The following is a 17862-nucleotide window of genomic DNA, read 5'->3' on the forward strand; positions in this document are numbered from 1 at the left end:
CTGAAATGCAAATTATCTCATTTTTATTTCAAATTTGTCTTCCTCACAGACAACCAACTTAATCTCAGTTTAAATTTTTTATTTTAGTATAGTTCATTAAATATCCAGAGGCAGAAACAGGTGATGACACAGTTTTCTTTATTGTAAAGAAAGCGCAGCATGTCATAATGGTAAAAAAAGACTGCTTGGTAGTGCCTATTAAAAAAAAAGCTAGCTTTTAAATTAATTCGTTAAGTCTTTACTTGATGTTTTCATGCTTAAAAAAATCCAACATTTACACAAATCCAAGTGTTGACTTTGAAATTCCAGGAAAGGGAAGGTCAGGCATCAGGGGGAATGGTATCAGAGAGGATCATGGGAGAGCCGAGTTGCAGCTCCTGCTGCAGCGATTCCAGATCAGCTGGAGTCATGCGGTGAACCTCGCTCCAATCAGATAACAGGGAGGCCGACAGGGGGGCAGAGTCGTAACTGATGGAGAAGAGAGGAAGTATAAAAAACATGAAGCGTAGCCTTCTTTTGATTATACCTAACATGAGTGCCAACACTAGCTGCAGTCACATAGAGAATATTTCTTCAATCTGATTGAAATCGATGTACATTTACATGCCCCAAAGCATTTAATCAGAATATAACTGGTTTGCTCTGCAATTGCATCCAAACTGTTCCTGAATGTTTATTTATTTTTAACGTAATTAGTAAATAGGTGTAAATATGAACCCCTCCCTTTAATCTCTTTGGCTGTATTGTGGTCTCAAGGGAGTTTCTCTGTCCCTTTCAGAGAGTATTCTCCAGTGTTTGTTGTCATGGTGTAGCCTTTGCATCAGTTACCTGAATCAACTGTGTTCCACTGAGTTTTTATTTTTGTCGTATTTTTTTTTTTTTTTTTCCTTAAATGGGGTGAGGCTACATTAATTAATTACTTTTATTGGCGTTTTACTCCCAGGGATTTTGTTTCACTTTGAGTGGTGTGGTGAGTGAGGTTGTTGTCAGTTCTACACTGCTGTCTGTCTCCCCGAGGTGACACCATGCACCATGAACAGAAGATAATCTCACACTGAGCTAAAGTGAAATGAGTGCTCATAATTTTGGTAAAAAACATAAATAAACAGTCTCATACTGCATATTTGCTGTCAGTTTTGGCATATGGTGTTTTCGCCACAGTTGGGACTTAACCTCTGCTCTTACAAACATGGTCCCTGCATGAAAGTTTGACAGATAAAAACACGTGTGTGACAGCTGATATAAAACAAAGGACCAGATCCTCTATTTAGCTCAATATAGCCAATCCAGATCAGTTAAAAAATGCCTTTATCAGCCCCGAAACCGATCTCTGAGATTGAACCAGGACATCCCGAGTAAGTAATGTAAGTGTAATTCACTTGGTTGGGTTAAACCCAGGTTACTTTATACAGCTACAAATTATAGATGTCCCCTTAACACCTAATATGCAGGGTACTGTTACTGGTGGTGATTGGCAATTGTTATGTCCAGTGACTCTACAGTTAAGCCTGTAGCAATCAGCCTCAGAACAAAGCACTTTGAGTTTATAAATGATTCTACTTTGTAGTACAAAGTCGCCCTCCACTCGTGTGTTTTGCATCTTGTTACTTCTTAGATGTTTAAGTTTCACTGCAGAATGATGTATGTGCAGAGTTTGATACTGTCCACACAAGCTGTCCAAGCTTACCATAAATCTGAACGTAAAACGTATACATACAAGAGATTTTTCATGGTTAGTGTGGAAGCTATCATGGTCCAGTATGTAACTGACACAAGTGTGAACTTGAAATCTCTGGTATACATACATTAAGAACTGTCTTTACAGTTTAGAAGATGCAAATATTTATCTCAGGCCTTATATGTATACTGGATATATTTTTATATGTCCTAAAACATGTCTGGCAGGGATCTTTAAGGAAAGCCAGCTCAAATCAGGACGACTTCATGATATGAGACGAGATGTTTCCTTAGATTTTGGATATCGTTAAGTGTTGTCTCTTCCTGGTTTTACAGGCTGCATTACAGTAAAATGATGTAATGTTCTGAGCTTATCAGACTGGTCAAGCTGTTCTATTATTTGCTTTTCCCCACTTAGTCATTATGTCCACATTACTGATAATTACTTATCAAAAATCTCATTGTGTAAATATGTTGTAAAAGCACCAATAGTCAACCCTGCAATATCTATGTCAGGGTATTTGGTCAAAAATATCATGATATTTGATTTTCTCTATTGCCCAACCTTACGTCAAGTTTCATTCAGCTGTTGCTCAGTGCTTGGTCAAAGCTTATAAACTTTGCTGTCAGAGGTAGTTTACAGTGTAACTAAAAATAAGAACGCAACTGTTGAATAAATAATTTCCCGAAAACAAGATCATCAAAAAGCAAATGGGCTGGGCTCGGCTTGAATTACACTGTACTCAAAGGATGGCAGTGAGATCTGGTGTTTGCACTTGGTGGGTCAACATGCGTCATCAAACTTGAGGAACAATTACAGCTATTAATTGTGCTTTGAATGTCCATATGGGCACGATATAAACTAGAAACTATCCTTTGAGATAACTTCTTCTGTTGCATTTATTGGGACAAATCTGGTGTGACTACATTACATATAACCTGATTTAACCACAGTTAAATTCTGTGGTTGAGCTGTGGTTTACCCAGAGCTACTGTGCGGCTGCAGAGCCGTGTTTATTTAAATAATGACTCCCGGATAATAGTGTGATATGAGCAGGTAAAACTTAGGCAGAAAACATGTCCTGTTCTAGTATTATTACATTAGTTTTGTTGGTGAAAGCAGTTTTAGAAACAAAGCTCACTCTGTATTAGACCTTACCTGTCCCGGTCACAGTGTTGCAGGTCTGTGAGAGATTGGTTGAGGAGGTCATCCAGGTCAAAGCCCACGCCATACCCAGCCCCACTGCCTTTAGGGGTGACCGAGAACACCGGAGGTAAAACGTCCTCTACCTGACAGGAGAAAAAGGGGAAACATTGGGTCAACTGAACTTTGTATCTTCAAGATCGGTTCAAGGAAAACAGAAGATTGTGACATTTAAGCCTGGCATGTATGTACAAAAAAATGTGAGTGTCTACAATCAAAGTAGAGTTGTTCCAATACCGATACCAATATCGGAAATGCCTCTGATACTGCCTTAAATGCTGGATTGGGTGTCAGTGAGTATGCCAGTCAGTGAACCTATCAGATACCAAAGACTTCAGCAAAATGTTAAATTAGTTTATAAAAGAAACTTCTATGCATTCATTCTCTGGATGTATTTGTTCATGTTTTACAAAGCCATGCTATACAACAAAGACCACAGAGGATCCATACAGGGTTAGTAGGGTTAGATTCATCCAGATCCATACAAGGTAAGTAGTACACAGCTGTTCAAACATTTTTTTAAATGCAATGATATCAGATTGGTTCTCGGTACTGGCCGATAAGCAAGTTCAGGAATCTGCATTGGGATGGAAAAAATTGTAACAGAACATTTCTAGATGAAAAAATTGTCAGTGCTTTGTCACACAGCTTTTTTTTTCAGGTAAAATGCTACCTGCAAAAAGCAAAATTTCACCTAAACCTGAGACACACCTGGGACTTTGAGAGCTGCAGCGTTACTGTATGGATGTCAGGGGCGATGGAGGGCCCTTGCTGTCCAGTATCTGTGAATCCTAAGCTGGGATGAGGCTGTGAGGGGACCCCTAAAGCCCCACAGAGAGGGTTTGTGGCCTGTGGCCCAGATTTCTCTCCTACAGAGGGACACAGCTTCTCCATTGGGCCAGCGTTTGCAGTGGAGCCGTTAGGGTGGGAGTTGAGGTTATTTTGGCGTCCAATATTCACATTCCCGTTCGTCTCTCTGGTGGTTAACGTTGGAGCTTTGGTCAAAAAACTCTCCAGAGGAAGTAGTTGCGACTGGGGTTGAGGGTCAGGCTGGGTTTGACTTTGAGGTTGGAGCTGGGGCTGAAGAAAGCCTGACGGTGGAGGCTGTGGCTTCCTGTTTGGTTGTTGTGGTTGTGTCGGCCTCGCCTCAACTTGCGGCCCGTTCCAGTTCCCCAAACAGTTGAAACTACCGTTGGTCTCACTGTGAGGTTTGAGTGTGTTCTTAACAAAACCACTAGTGACAGTCATTATATCCATCCCTCCGCTTACAGCAACAACTATATCAGATGGAGGTTTCCTCTGGCTCAGGGAGAAAAGTACTGATGGTTGCTGGGTGCTGGGGGGCTGAAACATGCCCTGCTGGTTAGGTTTAACTTGAGAGATTAACTGTTCATGTGGCTGGACCTTCCTTGCCTCCTTGCTTGTTTTATTGTTCGGTGCTCCTTGAGTGTTATCGCTGATGGCTACACCCCGGTGTAAATTCAGACTGCAGTCCTTGTTCTTTGCTCCGTCATTATTAGGAGCCTGAGATTTCTCATTGCGGCTGACCATCATCTGTGTCCAACGTTGCAAAAGGCTTTTGTCGTCGTCACTTAGCAGAACCCCACCCAGCGAATCCCCCTGCTTCCCCTCTCTTTTCTCCTTTTCCTTCATTTTTCTCTCCCTCTCTCGTGCCCGTTCCTGCCTCTTCCTTCTTTTCTCCTCTCTTTCCCGCTGACGCTCCTGGGCTGTGACAGGCCGACGCGAGTCTGGAGCAGAAGACAGGGAAGACGATACACCTCCTCCTGCGCCAGCGTCAATGCCCAGGGCAGAGGTACCTCCATCTGCAATAAAGATGGAAAATTCTGATGATGGTCGTCTAAGGAATGACATGTCAGTGATATACACAGATAAGCCACAACCTTAAAACCACTCACAGGTGAAGTAAATATTACTGGTCATCTAGGTATAATGCAATGTTCTGCTGGGAAACCTTGGGTCCTGTCATTCATGTGGATGCCACTTGTCAAGCACCACCAACCCAAACACTATTGCAGACCAAGTACACCCCCTTATGGCAGCGGCCCCCCGGCATGACCATGCCACACTGCAGAAACTGCTCAGGAATGGTGAGGAAATTCCCCAGATTCAAATCCAATCAAGCATCCGTGGGACATGCCTATACCCCCCAATTTGCGACCCACAGAGCTCACCGGATCAGCCACCAACGCTCTGGTGCCAGACACCATAGGACACCCACAGACATCCTGTGTCCATGCTAAGTCCACTCCAATGTGGGACCTCTCACCTGTCAAGGCATGGTCACAGGACCTCTGGGGTATCGTCACATCCCATGGATGCTAAATCAGATTGGAGTCTGGGGAATTTGGCCCACGTTTCTTGGGCCTTGGGCGCATTCTCCTGCTGGGGGGCGCTGCATGGCAAGTGGTGTCCACATGAATGCCAGGACTCAAAGTTTCCAAGCAGAATGTTGCATTGTTATGAAATGATCAATGTTATTCACTTAATCACCCTTTAATGTGAATATGGAAAAACAATGCACTTACCACCCCTGGCTTTATTTCTGAGAGCTGATTTCAATAAAGCCGCTTTCAGTGCAGCTTTAGTATCCTCTGAAATAGCTCCTTCTTTTCTGGTTCCCTCCCCGGCACCTGGAGCTGCCCTGACATTCTTGGACAGTGACTGTGAAAGGGACTGAGACAGTGACTGGGCCTGTGCCACAGAGAGACAAAGAGAAGGCACAGTGGTGGGTAGGGGTGTCATGGTCTGTGCTGGCGTTGCAGGAATAGAGGTGGGAGCCTGGGTCATGGACTGGCTCTGGGTGGGCTGAGTCAGAGGAGCCTGACTTCCACTTAGCTGCTCTTGTACCTCACTGTCTCTCATTGTTTCTGATGGAGCATCCTGACTCGACACTGGTGTTGTTAAATCTATAGTCTCTGGCTGGCCGCTGTCTGAGTTGGCACTGGGCATGTCCACATCAACTGGGCCACTGTCGCTTTTAGAAAGTAGAGGTAAATTGTGGGTCGCAGGCTTATTAAAGGTTTGCATCTGATCTGTAAATGTGTGGTTCCCTTCTGCTGGTGTGTGATCTTGTTGCTGTTGAGATTTCACTTCTCTCATTTGCTGCTGTTGTATCTGTGCTGCTTGTGGGTGTTGTGCCATTGGAACCAGTGTTGATTTGCTCAGGTTAACAGTTGAGGGCTGAGCGTTACACTGGTTACTGCTTTGTGCTGCAGCTCTGCCGTTTGCCCTCGGCAAGGGCTTGAAATGCAGTCTTGGACGACAGGCCTGTTTGTTTCGATGAAAGTCCTGGATCTCCATCAGAATTGCCTCTTTAATTTGTTCCTTGTTCATTGGCAGCTTGTCAAATTCAAAGTCAAAAGCTGGCACACAAACTGGCTCATCATCTGGGTCGTGGTACTTGGACAGGTAAGGATGCTCCAGCGCTTGTGTCACGCTGATTCTCTCACGGGGGTCAAAGCGCAACATGGCAACCAGCAGGTCCAAAGCTTCTGGTTCAGCTTGTGGGTACAGTTTGGCCAGAGGCACAGCAGACCGTGATGGAAGACTCTGAACATAGGAGCGTACCCTGTCAGCCCTAATAGCACCAATCAGACCCTCAGGAGGGGTGCCTAACACAGACAAAATGAGCTGGAGCTGGTGGACGTAGTGCTTCCCGGGAAAAAGCTGCTTACGCCCCAACATTTCCGCAAAGATGCAACCCACAGACCATAAGTCAATGGCCAAGCTGTAGTGATTCAGAGACAGCAGCAGTTCAGGAGCACGGTACCATCGAGTTGCCACATATTCAGTCATGAAGGAATGAGACTCCTCAGGGTGTGAACTTAGACCCCTGGCCATGCCGAAGTCACCAATTTTTAGCTCACAGTTCTCGTTCACCAAGAGGTTAGAGGGTTTGAGGTCACGGTGGATGACGTTGGCAGAATGCACATACTTAAGGCCACGGAGGAGCTGGTACAGAAAGTAGCGTGTGTGCTCTGAGGTTAGCGTCTGGGCAGAGTGTATGATCTGGTGCAAGTCACTCTCCATGAGGTCCAGCACCACATACCTGCACACAAGGAAAGTGGAAAATATGAGATGTGTGTGATCTCTATTAAGCCATAAAGCATATATCTAAGTATAACAATCTACAATTGTGGAGCCAGAACAGTAAGTTTGGCATCAAAAATAACGTGGCATTGAAAAGTGACTTTTTTTTTCAGAGCTAATGTTTCCTTTCTCAATGCCACATTTGATTTTCGATGCCAAAACGTACAGTCACTGTTACGGCTCCATATAAGTAGAACAGCCACAGATAAAAGTGTGTTAAATCTAAACTAATATTTTAGGGATTTCTTTGAAACTCTGCTGGAATTGGTGACATTTTCAATTTTCAAAATGCAGGTTTTTTAGGAAGGCATTTGATAAAATGTTAGTGAAAATGTTCTAACTAAAATAAAACATCCAATTATTGTTTTGTCTGCAGATGTGTTATCTGCCACTTTGTGTTATTTGCCACCAAAGTTAACCATGAAAATAAAAAGTACATACACAGACTTGAAGGCAGAGTGAGGAAGGTTAGGCTGCAGGATGTCTTTGATGGCGATAATGTTATCATGTTTGAAGTGTTTGAGAATCTTCAGCTCTCGCAGAGTGCGTTTGGCATTTGTCACCACTTCAAAAGCATTGGAGATCTTCTTTATCGCCACCTGCTGGCCTGTGAAAGGTAAATAAGCTCCAATTACTAAACACAGCAGTACAGGGTGCTCAACAGAGTGTGAGAGACGCTGATGAATGTCCACATTCAACAATAAGCATTGTAGTACTGAACAAGTGAACACTGAATAAGTTTTTTCATCCAATCAGCCCTACCATTGTCTCTTCTCCTGGCAGATGAAACGACTCCATAAGCCCCCGTGCCGATGGTTTCTATAACATCATACTCCTCTCCGACGTCGAACTTCACATCCAGAGAGTGCGCTTTGAGCAAAGCCAAGTTTTTTGCTGTTGTGCTGGTGTCTGTGGTGCCTCCTGTTGCCTCGGCTTCACGCTGGTTCTGGTTTTCTCTGCTTTTGTCAGTGGCCATTCTTTCAGGCGACATGGCCACAAGTTGACCATTTTTTCCTTCTTCGCCCTCCTTAGTCGACATTTTTCTGTAAAGAATCAAAAATAGCAAAGTGTGATGTATTTGCTGGTCTTAATTGTGTTACGAACAAAATGTGTATCTCATTTCTACAACTGGAGTTACATGAGCAAATGCAGTATATCAGTACACTAACACTATTGGGTGATGCCTTATTAAAAAACAACACCGCATTGTTCAATGTTGTTTTTACTGCTCGTGTGGCATCTTCCTGATCTGTGTTTTATTGTTAAATACAATTACAGCTGGGTGATGAAGTTGAAATTATTAACACAACATTGATAATGATTTTTTTTTCTAATTTATTACAATATGGCAAACGTGCAAAAATCACAAAAGACAAATAAAAACTTAAATTCAAAGCAATAACGTGCTCCAGAATTATGCAGCACATCCGACAAAACTCTTTGTATGTGGAAAATGAACTACTAATTTCACTCATTTCTAATCACACTGTGGACAAGAGAAATAGGCTGTAAAGTATTAGATCATAATAAGATAATATTATACGATTCTCCTGAGAGTCAAACAAAAAATACTGAAGTATTGCCCAGCCTTATATAGCCTATCTAATAAAGTTGAACTTAAAACACTTAAATAATCATTAAGTTGATGAACACAAAATTAATTGGCAACTATTTTGATTTAGTGTAATTGTATGATAGAGTTGCAACTAGGGATTATTTTCATTAGCGACTGATCTGCCAATTTTCATGATTAATTGATTAGTCTTTAAAATGTCAAAAAAATGTACAGAGCCCAAAGTGAAGTCTTCATATTGTCTCTTTTATCCGAATAACAGTCCAAAACCTGAAGATTCTTTATTCACTATCAATAATGACAAAGAAAAGCAGCAAAATCCCATATTTAAGAAGCTGTAACCAGCAAATGTTTAACATTTTTACTTGAAAAATGACTGAAACAATTAATTACTTAGTTGCAATTAATTTTCTTTGTAGCACTAATTGTTACAGTTCAGTTGCTGAAGTCACTTTTCACTAAAAAATTCCAAGCAATTGCAGAACGACAGCTTCTCAAATGTGCATATTTGCTCTCTTTATCCTATATGATGATAAAGTGAGTAAGCTTTGCATAGACTTTGGACTGCTGGTCTGACAAAACAGGTAATTTAAATGTATTTCTTTAGGCTCTGCTTTGTTTTTGTCTGACATTTAATAGACAAAGTACTTAATTATTTGAGGAAACAATGGGCTGATTAATTAATAACGAAAGTAACTGTTAGTAGCAGTGCTAAATCAGTGTCATTGTCTTTCACAAAACAACAACCTAACCGCTTTTGAACCAACATTCTTACAGAGCTAAACATCAGTATTATCTGATAAGGCTGGCAAATGTGTGATAAGCTTTAAAAAACCAAACTTGTCCACTGCTGCAGAAGCTAATTATTGGTTGGGCAGCTGCAATGAAACAATGAGGTAAAAAACAAAATCAGTGAAGCCAAAAGACCAGACTCAAACAGGTCATATTTCAGTTTCACTGGAGGCCAACTTACTGATAAACAAGTTCACAGCAAAGCCTTTCCTCTCTCTGCCTGGAGCCACAAAGGATCAGTCAGTGATCTTTTAGGTCAACTACAGATACAACTTTACAGGATTAAGATAATGCTTTAGCAATTGTTGGGTCACAATATTGACTAAACAGAAGTACTGTACGCAACTAGGCAACACGCTGCCCAGCAACTTCTCTTCCGTTAGGCCTGACAGTCAGGTGGCCAAACCTGTAGCTCTCACCCAAAACACGGCTCTCTACATTACACTCTGCTTACAGACAGACAGATAACAAATCCACGAGTGGCTGCCTTTAAAAACCCGCTCGTTTTTGTACTACAGCGTGGTTAAAATGAACTAATTACATGATATAGACGCAGCCTTTCCCACTTTTGACGCAGGGGCGTAGGCTAGTTACCTGAAGCTCAGGCTTTCTAGGAACGTAAACCGTTAAATCACCTCTTTATCGGTTTATACAACCAAACAGGGCAGCACAGAGATATGTTTCTAAGTCAGGAGACAGCCTCTTACCTTATTAGCCGACCAAAACATCCGTAATTGTGTTTTTTAATACCGTAGTAGCACGGCTATTTCTTGTTTTTGTCTGCCGCTTCCTCGTACAGTTCCGTGTTGGGTTTGAGTGGCCATGTGGCGGACCAATGAGGTGGGGCGATGTCCGAAAGACTGTCCAATAGGAGTAGTGAACGTAGGAGAGGCGGGGCATTACAGCAGACAGTAGGCTCTCTGTTTCTCTTTTTTTCTGGTGGTGACGCCGTTTTATAGCATTGAATAATGTGAGAGGGGCCATATTTGGACACATTTACCTGTAATTAAACCTCTTTGTATGTACGAAGGACTTTAAATAGGCATATGCAAATTATACAATAGCTAATTAGATATGTGCAAATTTGCATACGTTTCCAGAACAGAAACCTGAACTTTGGATAAAGCCAGGTTCAAAATTCTTGTTTCATTTTGTTGACATATTAGAGTGAAAGGTTTTTACAGAGGGAATTTTGGATAGGCTGTCTTTATTGCTCCACAAATCAGAAGATACTGTAAACAACCATACAATGTTTTAAATCAAGCTATGAATGATATATGCAAAAACACTCAAAATATGCATAGGAGTCAAACTGGAAAGTTTGATGTATGCAAGTGCTGCTGTAGTGGATTTTCTGGTTCATAGTATGAGGAAAAAACTCATTTAGACAAAAATACAATTTGTATGTGTTGTAAAATTCTACACACTTTTATACAATAAATAATACAGATGAATTAAGTAAAAAAAATCAACAGATATCAACATGAAACTTCCCTGGATGATTACTTACATGAAGACAATTTGTTTTTGTATAACAAGTTTTCTGAAATGTGATGTTTAAATATGCAAATGAGGCATTATCCAACTAAATATGTGCTTTCTGCATACACTTTCAGAACAGAAGTATGAACTAATGTGTATTTTGGATGATTTCTTTCCACTACTCTGAAAGAACACATGCTATGGCAGCAAAATAGCCCAAAATCTCAAAATTGATAAATGTATGGAACATGTTTTCACCTCTAGTGTCTCCCCTTAACTAACAACTAGGTCAGCGGTGTCAAACTCATTTTAGTTCAGGGGCCACATACAGTCCAATTTGATCGCAGGTGGGCTGCACCAGTAAAACCATTGCATAATATCCTGCAAATAACAAACACCTCCAAATTTTACCCCCTTTTTTTTATTTAAAGAAGGACATTTTATAAACACTCATCCATTTACAAGTCAGTTGACAAAGAGCCTGTGATGTCTGCAGAAGAAGAAATGCAATTTCAACAACATCGTTGACTAAACCTGCCACCTCTACCACCTGTGCAGTGGTGTGTCTATGTCACTCTGCAGTTACACCTCCAAACACTGATCGGCAGTGGATGTATCTGTGAAGTGCTGTAAAGTTTAGTTGATTTGAAACACACATTAAACACACATTAAACATGGGTTAATAGAGACAGTTTTAAATACAAGTGCACAAATCAGCTTCACTATAACTCGCAGCATTCACAGACAAAGCACTTGTCTTTATCTGGACACATTTTCCCCACAAATACAACATGCTAATGTTTTTAGCACAAGCCTATGGCATTTTACATTGTATAAATTAGCCTAGCAGCTAGTGGACTTTTCCTCTTCTTATTTTAAACCAGCAAACAAAGCAACATTTAACAAATGTTACGGTACATAATTCAGCTCCATTACAACTCACAAGGTTCACCGACAAAACAACTGTCTTATACTAAACACGTTTTCCAAACAAATACAACATGCTAATGTTATTAGCGCCAGCCTATGGCATTTTACATTGTATAAATTAGCCTAGCGATGAGCAGAGATTTCGTCTGCTAAAATTGAGCCAAGTTAAATCCCAAAGTATAATACCCTGAAGGCTAAATTACACACAAGATTTAAAATGCTATTTTTGTGGAGGCTTTATTGTCTTCACTATTTATTGTTTCTTATCCCTGAAATAAAAGTAAATAAAAGCTTTGTTTCCACCGAGGGAAATTGTTTCAGCATTCAAAAATAGACAGGAGGCCTCAGTCGCCACAACCTATAGTTACATTTCTGGGGAGATCTAATGGCGTAGGTTATGACATAGTTTCCATGTTGACGCAGACCCTACATCATAGCTACGGCGTCGATTCAACGCAGAAGTATAAATACTACATTAGCCTTCACAACTGCATTGCTATTAAGTGTGCAAAATCATCCAGTGGGCAGGTTTTGAGGGAGCTGGTTCAGGCCCTAGGGCTGTATGTTTGACACCCCTGAACTGAATAACCTATGTAATAGCCTATAGGCTGAATAATTGTATAGAACAATAATGACTTCTACTAGCCTACTACTTCTATGATTACGTAATAAAATTAAAAAAGAAGACCAGTATCTTCTCGAAGTGCTAAAACAACACTTCAGGATGGATAGATAGATAGATAGATAGATAGATTCTTGATCAGCTACAGCATTAAAAATTCTGTTTAAAAAAATAATCTGATGATATAATGCATAGTGAGTACTTTTACTTTTGTTACTTTACACAGGCTACATTTTGCTGATAATTCCTCTGTACTTTTACTAAAGTAAAAATTTGAATGCACTCTGTTGAAGTAAATCTGAGCAGTCCTTTCACCATGCACTGATTCCCCTGGGGGGCAAACAGGGTAAAGTCCACAGTAACTACACAGTAAACACCCCTCTGTCTTTTCCAACGTCTGTACCCGGCTATCCAATGAGAGGCAGTTACAGAAATCACCAGAACCAATCAAAAGTGAGCATCCGTTTTTTAACACGTCGCTTTGGCTAGAAGATCCATTCAGTTTTACAGGAAAACGAAGCGGAATTCTCCTCATCTTTAGGCCTGCTGGAGTCATTTAAAGTAATCTAAAAGTGTCACTGAAACGAGTCCTGAATTAAATATGGCGTTGCCGACGTGGGAGAGAAAAGTGCGCATATTTCTCTGCGTTTTCGGTTTGTTTTTATCGGTTTACGCGCTTCACGTCGAGCTGTCCCGGGAGAGCAACCCAGATTACAGGGCGATGTGCGACCTGGGGGAGTCTGTGAGCTGCTCCAAGGTTTTTACCTCCAGGTATGTTTGTCATTCCTCCTTTGATGTTATCATCTATTTCCTGTTTTGCTGTGCACAATCACCAGACCTCGACTTCTGGGCACATTTTAGTGGCCATTGAGCCATTTCAGGTTCTTGGTTTTGCTTGTAAAATTTGGATATTTACTTGCAGGTCTGCCCCCCTTCATTGCCACGTGTTAAAACCCTCTAGTTACATAGGTGTAGATTTCAGGGGGGACACAGGGGACACCTCCCACTCAATATTTAGAACGTGCATTAGTCAGCCCCAACAAAAACATGAAAGTAGCATAGGACTTATAATTTGGCAAAAATGATAACATTTACACCATAAATTGCACAATTGGTCAATTAAAAATTCATAAGAATGCAGAAAATAAAGTGTTTGATGCTCAAAATTTTCTGGTGGAGTACCTCCACACCCTCCAATTCATATGTGTCCCCATCCCAGTGTTGAAACAAAACCTACGCCCTGTCTAGAAATCAGCAAGCTACAGTTTTACATTATGATAATACCAAGTGGACATTCCTTCTTTTGATATTCTAAACTATAATGCAGGTTATCTTTTCATTTTCTTTTCAGGAATGTGCTCTAACTGTATCCTCCTTCTTTGTTGGCAGATGGGGACGTGGTTTTGGCTTGGTCCAGTTCGTTGTTGCCGAAGATAGCCCTCTGAACCAGCCCAACAGCGTACTTGGCATCATATTTTACACTCTGCAGATGGGCCTTGGTTAGTCTGTCATTGTCCTCTACAAATTATAGTGCAGCGCTGAGTGTTTTTGGGCAAAATAGTTTGCAATCCAGTCTGTCAGTAAGCCATGGCTGGGCCTCCTTCCAGCTAAATTCAATATAGCACAGGCTTATATTTGATATAATAATGACATATAACATTATGTTTTGTTATTATGTATCAATTTCTATTCCATTTTTTAAGTCAAGCATATCAGTCATGCATAATTTTCCAAAATCATGTATTTAATTAAAGGACTGTTCTCTGTGTTTATTTTGCAGGACTGTCTCTGTCCAAAAAAGCAGCAATGTTCTTGGTCTTCTCCTCCTGGGTGTCAGTGGCCGGCTCAATCTATCTTGCGTGTATTCTTGCCTTTGTGCTGGGAGATTTCTGCATGGTCTGCGTGACAACTTATGTCATCAACTTTGCGTTGCTCTTCACCAACCTGAGACGAAGGGGAGCAATGGAAGGAATGAAGGAAAAGGCTGGATAGAAAGTGTTACTTGCAAAATTCAACACCTTTTTTTTCTGGGGCTGAGCTGAGGTCACACTGGATCTGAAAAGCAAATTCTCTCCCACAGTATTTTTGCGCTGTTTACACCTGTTGAGACTTTTCAGAGAAACAGGACTGGAGATGCATCTCGGAAGATCTATAAGATGATTTTAAGAACAAGCTTTCTAAAGCAGCAGTTCTTTTTCTACATCAGTGTGCATTTGTGATGCTGATTACACACTTTTAAACACTACCTCTTGTTTCATGTGATTTAGGTCCAGCTTATCCTAACATTGGATATACATTGGTCTACAGTCAATTATGAGGTCTTGAAGAAATACAGACATGCAGTTACTCAGTCTAACCAGGAGATAGAGCCAAATGCACATGGTTATCACAGTGACTGTGGCTACAGGTGAAGTTTATAGTTGCATTTCAAGATCATAAATAAAGTACAAAAGCCTATTTGCATTTTATGTATGATTGAAAACATCACATATAACACAAAAATGTTGTGAAATCCTTCTTTATATTCCCAGCTTTACAACCAAGTGTATTTTAAGCCATTCATACAGAGGAATAGTCAGTAGTTAGACCCCTAGTTTAAGACAAAAGGAACAAGCTTGTAACTCAAGTTAAAAAAAAAAAAAATACAAGCTCACTCATTCAGTTTTAGTGAGCTGTTCATTGATTGTGCGCCAATTAGTCACACATCAACCCACACCACCCACACACTACTGCAGGTAAGCAGGGGGACAGGAGGACAAAGCCCCACCTGGTGGCAACAAACAAAAGTCTGGTTTTAGTGGTACTGAGTTATTTAGAAATTCATATAATTCTGAATGAATGCATAAAATAAAACATCATCAGTTGCTGTTATTATCTGCAGACCACTATGTGAGAATACCTCCACCTCTTTTATGCACAAATCTGGGATTCATCAATATTTGGTTATCTGAATTTGTTTGTACTCTGCAAACAAATTTGGAACTGCCTCAGATCATGTGTATGCACAAATGATGAAGGTTCGGCTGTCTTAGAAAATATAAACACAGACCATTTAACTACATGCAATAAATAAATAAACTGAAAGAGGAAAAAATGGTAGAAACCTCAGGAGGAGCAACTGAGGAGGGATCCCTCTTCCAGGACGGACAGAACTGCAAAACAGAACAGATCATCATAATAAATTTAAAGAATCCATATGACAAAATGATACATAATCATCAATTATTTTTCATAATGAAAATATTTGACAACTTAAATTGAGTGTTCTGATCCTAGTTCACAATGGAGTGCAGGAAAATATCCGATTTGGTCGATTGTGTTTGTGGAACCAGGATGGCCGAGTGGTTAAGGCGTTGGACTTAAGATCCAATGGACATAGTCCTCGTGGGTTCGAACCCCACTCCTGGTAGGAACTCTGGCGGCAGTAACTCAGTCTATAGGGATCTGAGTTCCATATTGAGTCCCAAATATGGAGTGTAACCTGGTAGCTGGAGAGTCCTGAACACTGCTGATGTGATCTTGAGGAAGGTACTGAACCCCCCCAACTGCCTCTTGTGGTGGGTTAACTGAGTGAAGAAAAACTGAATTATTTTATTTTATTGAGACTGGTGATAATGGTTGATTAACAATTGCCTTGTAGAAAAATAGCTAGCAATAAAAAAATAAGTAGCCTAATACTAATACTTTTATTTTGATAGCAGAACTTTTGTCTAAATTACATTTTTAAAAACAATAACAATAATATTTTTTATTATTTTCAAGAAGAACTTCATAAAACTAGGCTGTAAGGGCAGTAGCATATGCCTTTACTGAAATGGTAGGAAACCTACAACTACCAGAATGCACTGCGCCGCACCAGACCCACAGCAGCTCTGCCCACAGCAGCCATTGCCAGTTTTTCTTGCGGAAACAAAATGGCGGCTTGTAACAAACGGTCTCGGATAACAGTTGAAAGGTAAGCTATTAAATGAATATGTTTCTGAAAACATTTTAGGCGAAAAATACACAACACAGTAACACAATTTTGGTTCATATTTGATCAGAAATGCGTAGTTTTATTGTTTAGGCGAGCACTGCCTAGTTTTACCATGAGCAGGGAGGTGTGGGTGCTGGTATGATGGAGGGAAGTTTACCACAGTTCACTTACACTTAGACATACGAATCACGTAATTATGATACAAAGCTGGTTGAAAATAAGAAAAGTGGTCCTTAAGTAATGTTGCCACAAATCACTCAACCAAAGATATATATTAATAAGGACACACAGTGAATGTGGGGTTTTCAGGGAACTTAAAGTCAGGTGCCTGCCTATGCTGTGTACAATTGCTTCATAAATAATCCTTATTGTTTTTGACATGCAGTGTATTCTTGAAGAATTAAATAACAAGAACATGATTTAAATATTGTATTACATCAAATTCCAGTTACCAATTGGAGTTGGGATAAAATTTCAGGTGACAAGTTTTCTTCTGACTGTGGTAGCTAGTGAAGATTTGAACGTTATGGCCATTTCTACACAGTTTTAAAACCTATAACGTTATCATATACTGGGCCCTAACAAAACAAACTAAAACTACTGTAAAACTGAAACTACATTTGTAGAGACTAAAACTAACCCTTTCTGAAAAACTTAAACTGAACTAAAACTAGCAAAAACGTAACGAAAAGTTAAAACTAAAATAAAATAAATACTTAAAAACTATAATTCTTGTGGATGTAGGTGTTTTTTGTTTTTTGTTTTTTGCCTGAAACTTTTCCCACACTGGTCACAGACATGAGGCTTTTCTTCAGAGTGGATACACAGATGAAGTTTTGAGTTCATTACCTGTCTGAAACTCTTTCCACATTGGTCCCAGGAAAAAAAAAAAGTGCGTATACGCAGAGTCTTCAAATATGTTAATTGTGGGAAATTTTTCCCACAGTTTTTGCAGGTCTGTTTCTACGAAGCAGTTAACGAGTGGATGGACTGCCAGTCACAAGCGCATACAAGGATATAAAATGGTAAATCCAAATTTCTGATAACATAGATAGAAAGGGGTGTCCGGATACAAGTTAAAATCGGACATGACAGAGGTAAAAAATGATGCATTGTGACTGTACCATGGTGTCCTAATAATCACTCTGAAGATCCAAGGACTGGAGAAAAAATGTAAACTTTAGTCTAAGGTGATGCCTGAATAAAGGCTCGGTTGTGCTTTAAGCTAAAAATTGGGGATGTTGGAAATATTTCCCGGGAGAAGGTCGTGTAATTGGGGGGTTAGCGGTTAGGTTAATATCAATAATTTGAGGATTTTACAGCATTAGATGCTCAAAAGGCATTTTTATTATTATTACAATAAAAAAATGGATACAAAAGATGTCAAGCATGCTCATATCAATCACAACACCTTAATAAAATTCTTTATCAGAGAGTGCAAAAATGAAAGGCATTTGGCAATTCAGTTGTGCACATAGTCCACAAGCATTTAACAC

General features: G+C 40.3%; 2 protein-coding genes and 1 non-coding gene across 3 annotated transcripts; 2 read left to right on the forward strand and 1 right to left on the reverse strand.

Moving 5' to 3' along the window:
- Positions 1-121: 121 nt before the first annotated feature.
- On the reverse strand, positions 122-10183 carry mapk7 (mitogen-activated protein kinase 7). The gene is made up of 7 exons (XM_033610635.2): positions 10064-10183; positions 7754-8034; positions 7433-7598; positions 5428-6950; positions 3593-4704; positions 2837-2967; positions 122-468 (listed from the first exon to the last, which is right to left on the reverse strand). The coding sequence occupies exons 2-7, from the start codon at positions 8028-8030 to the stop codon at positions 321-323; spliced, it is 3357 nt and encodes a 1118-aa protein (XP_033466526.1). The 5' UTR covers positions 8031-8034; positions 10064-10183; the 3' UTR covers positions 122-320.
- Positions 10184-12866: 2683 nt separating this feature from the next.
- vkorc1 (vitamin K epoxide reductase complex, subunit 1) lies at positions 12867-14847 on the forward strand. The gene is made up of 3 exons (XM_033610636.2): positions 12867-13161; positions 13780-13889; positions 14171-14847. The coding sequence occupies exons 1-3, from the start codon at positions 12992-12994 to the stop codon at positions 14380-14382; spliced, it is 492 nt and encodes a 163-aa protein (XP_033466527.1). The 5' UTR covers positions 12867-12991; the 3' UTR covers positions 14383-14847.
- An 870-nt stretch (positions 14848-15717) lies between these two features.
- On the forward strand, positions 15718-15799 carry trnal-uaa (transfer RNA leucine (anticodon UAA)). Its single transcript has one exon. It is a non-coding gene; the product is annotated as a tRNA-Leu (tRNA).
- The last annotated feature ends 2063 nt before the right edge of the window (positions 15800-17862 follow it).

This window comes from Epinephelus lanceolatus, chromosome 21 (assembly GCF_041903045.1).
Source record: "Epinephelus lanceolatus isolate andai-2023 chromosome 21, ASM4190304v1, whole genome shotgun sequence".
Classification (NCBI taxonomy): Eukaryota; Metazoa; Chordata; class Actinopteri; order Perciformes; family Serranidae; genus Epinephelus; species Epinephelus lanceolatus.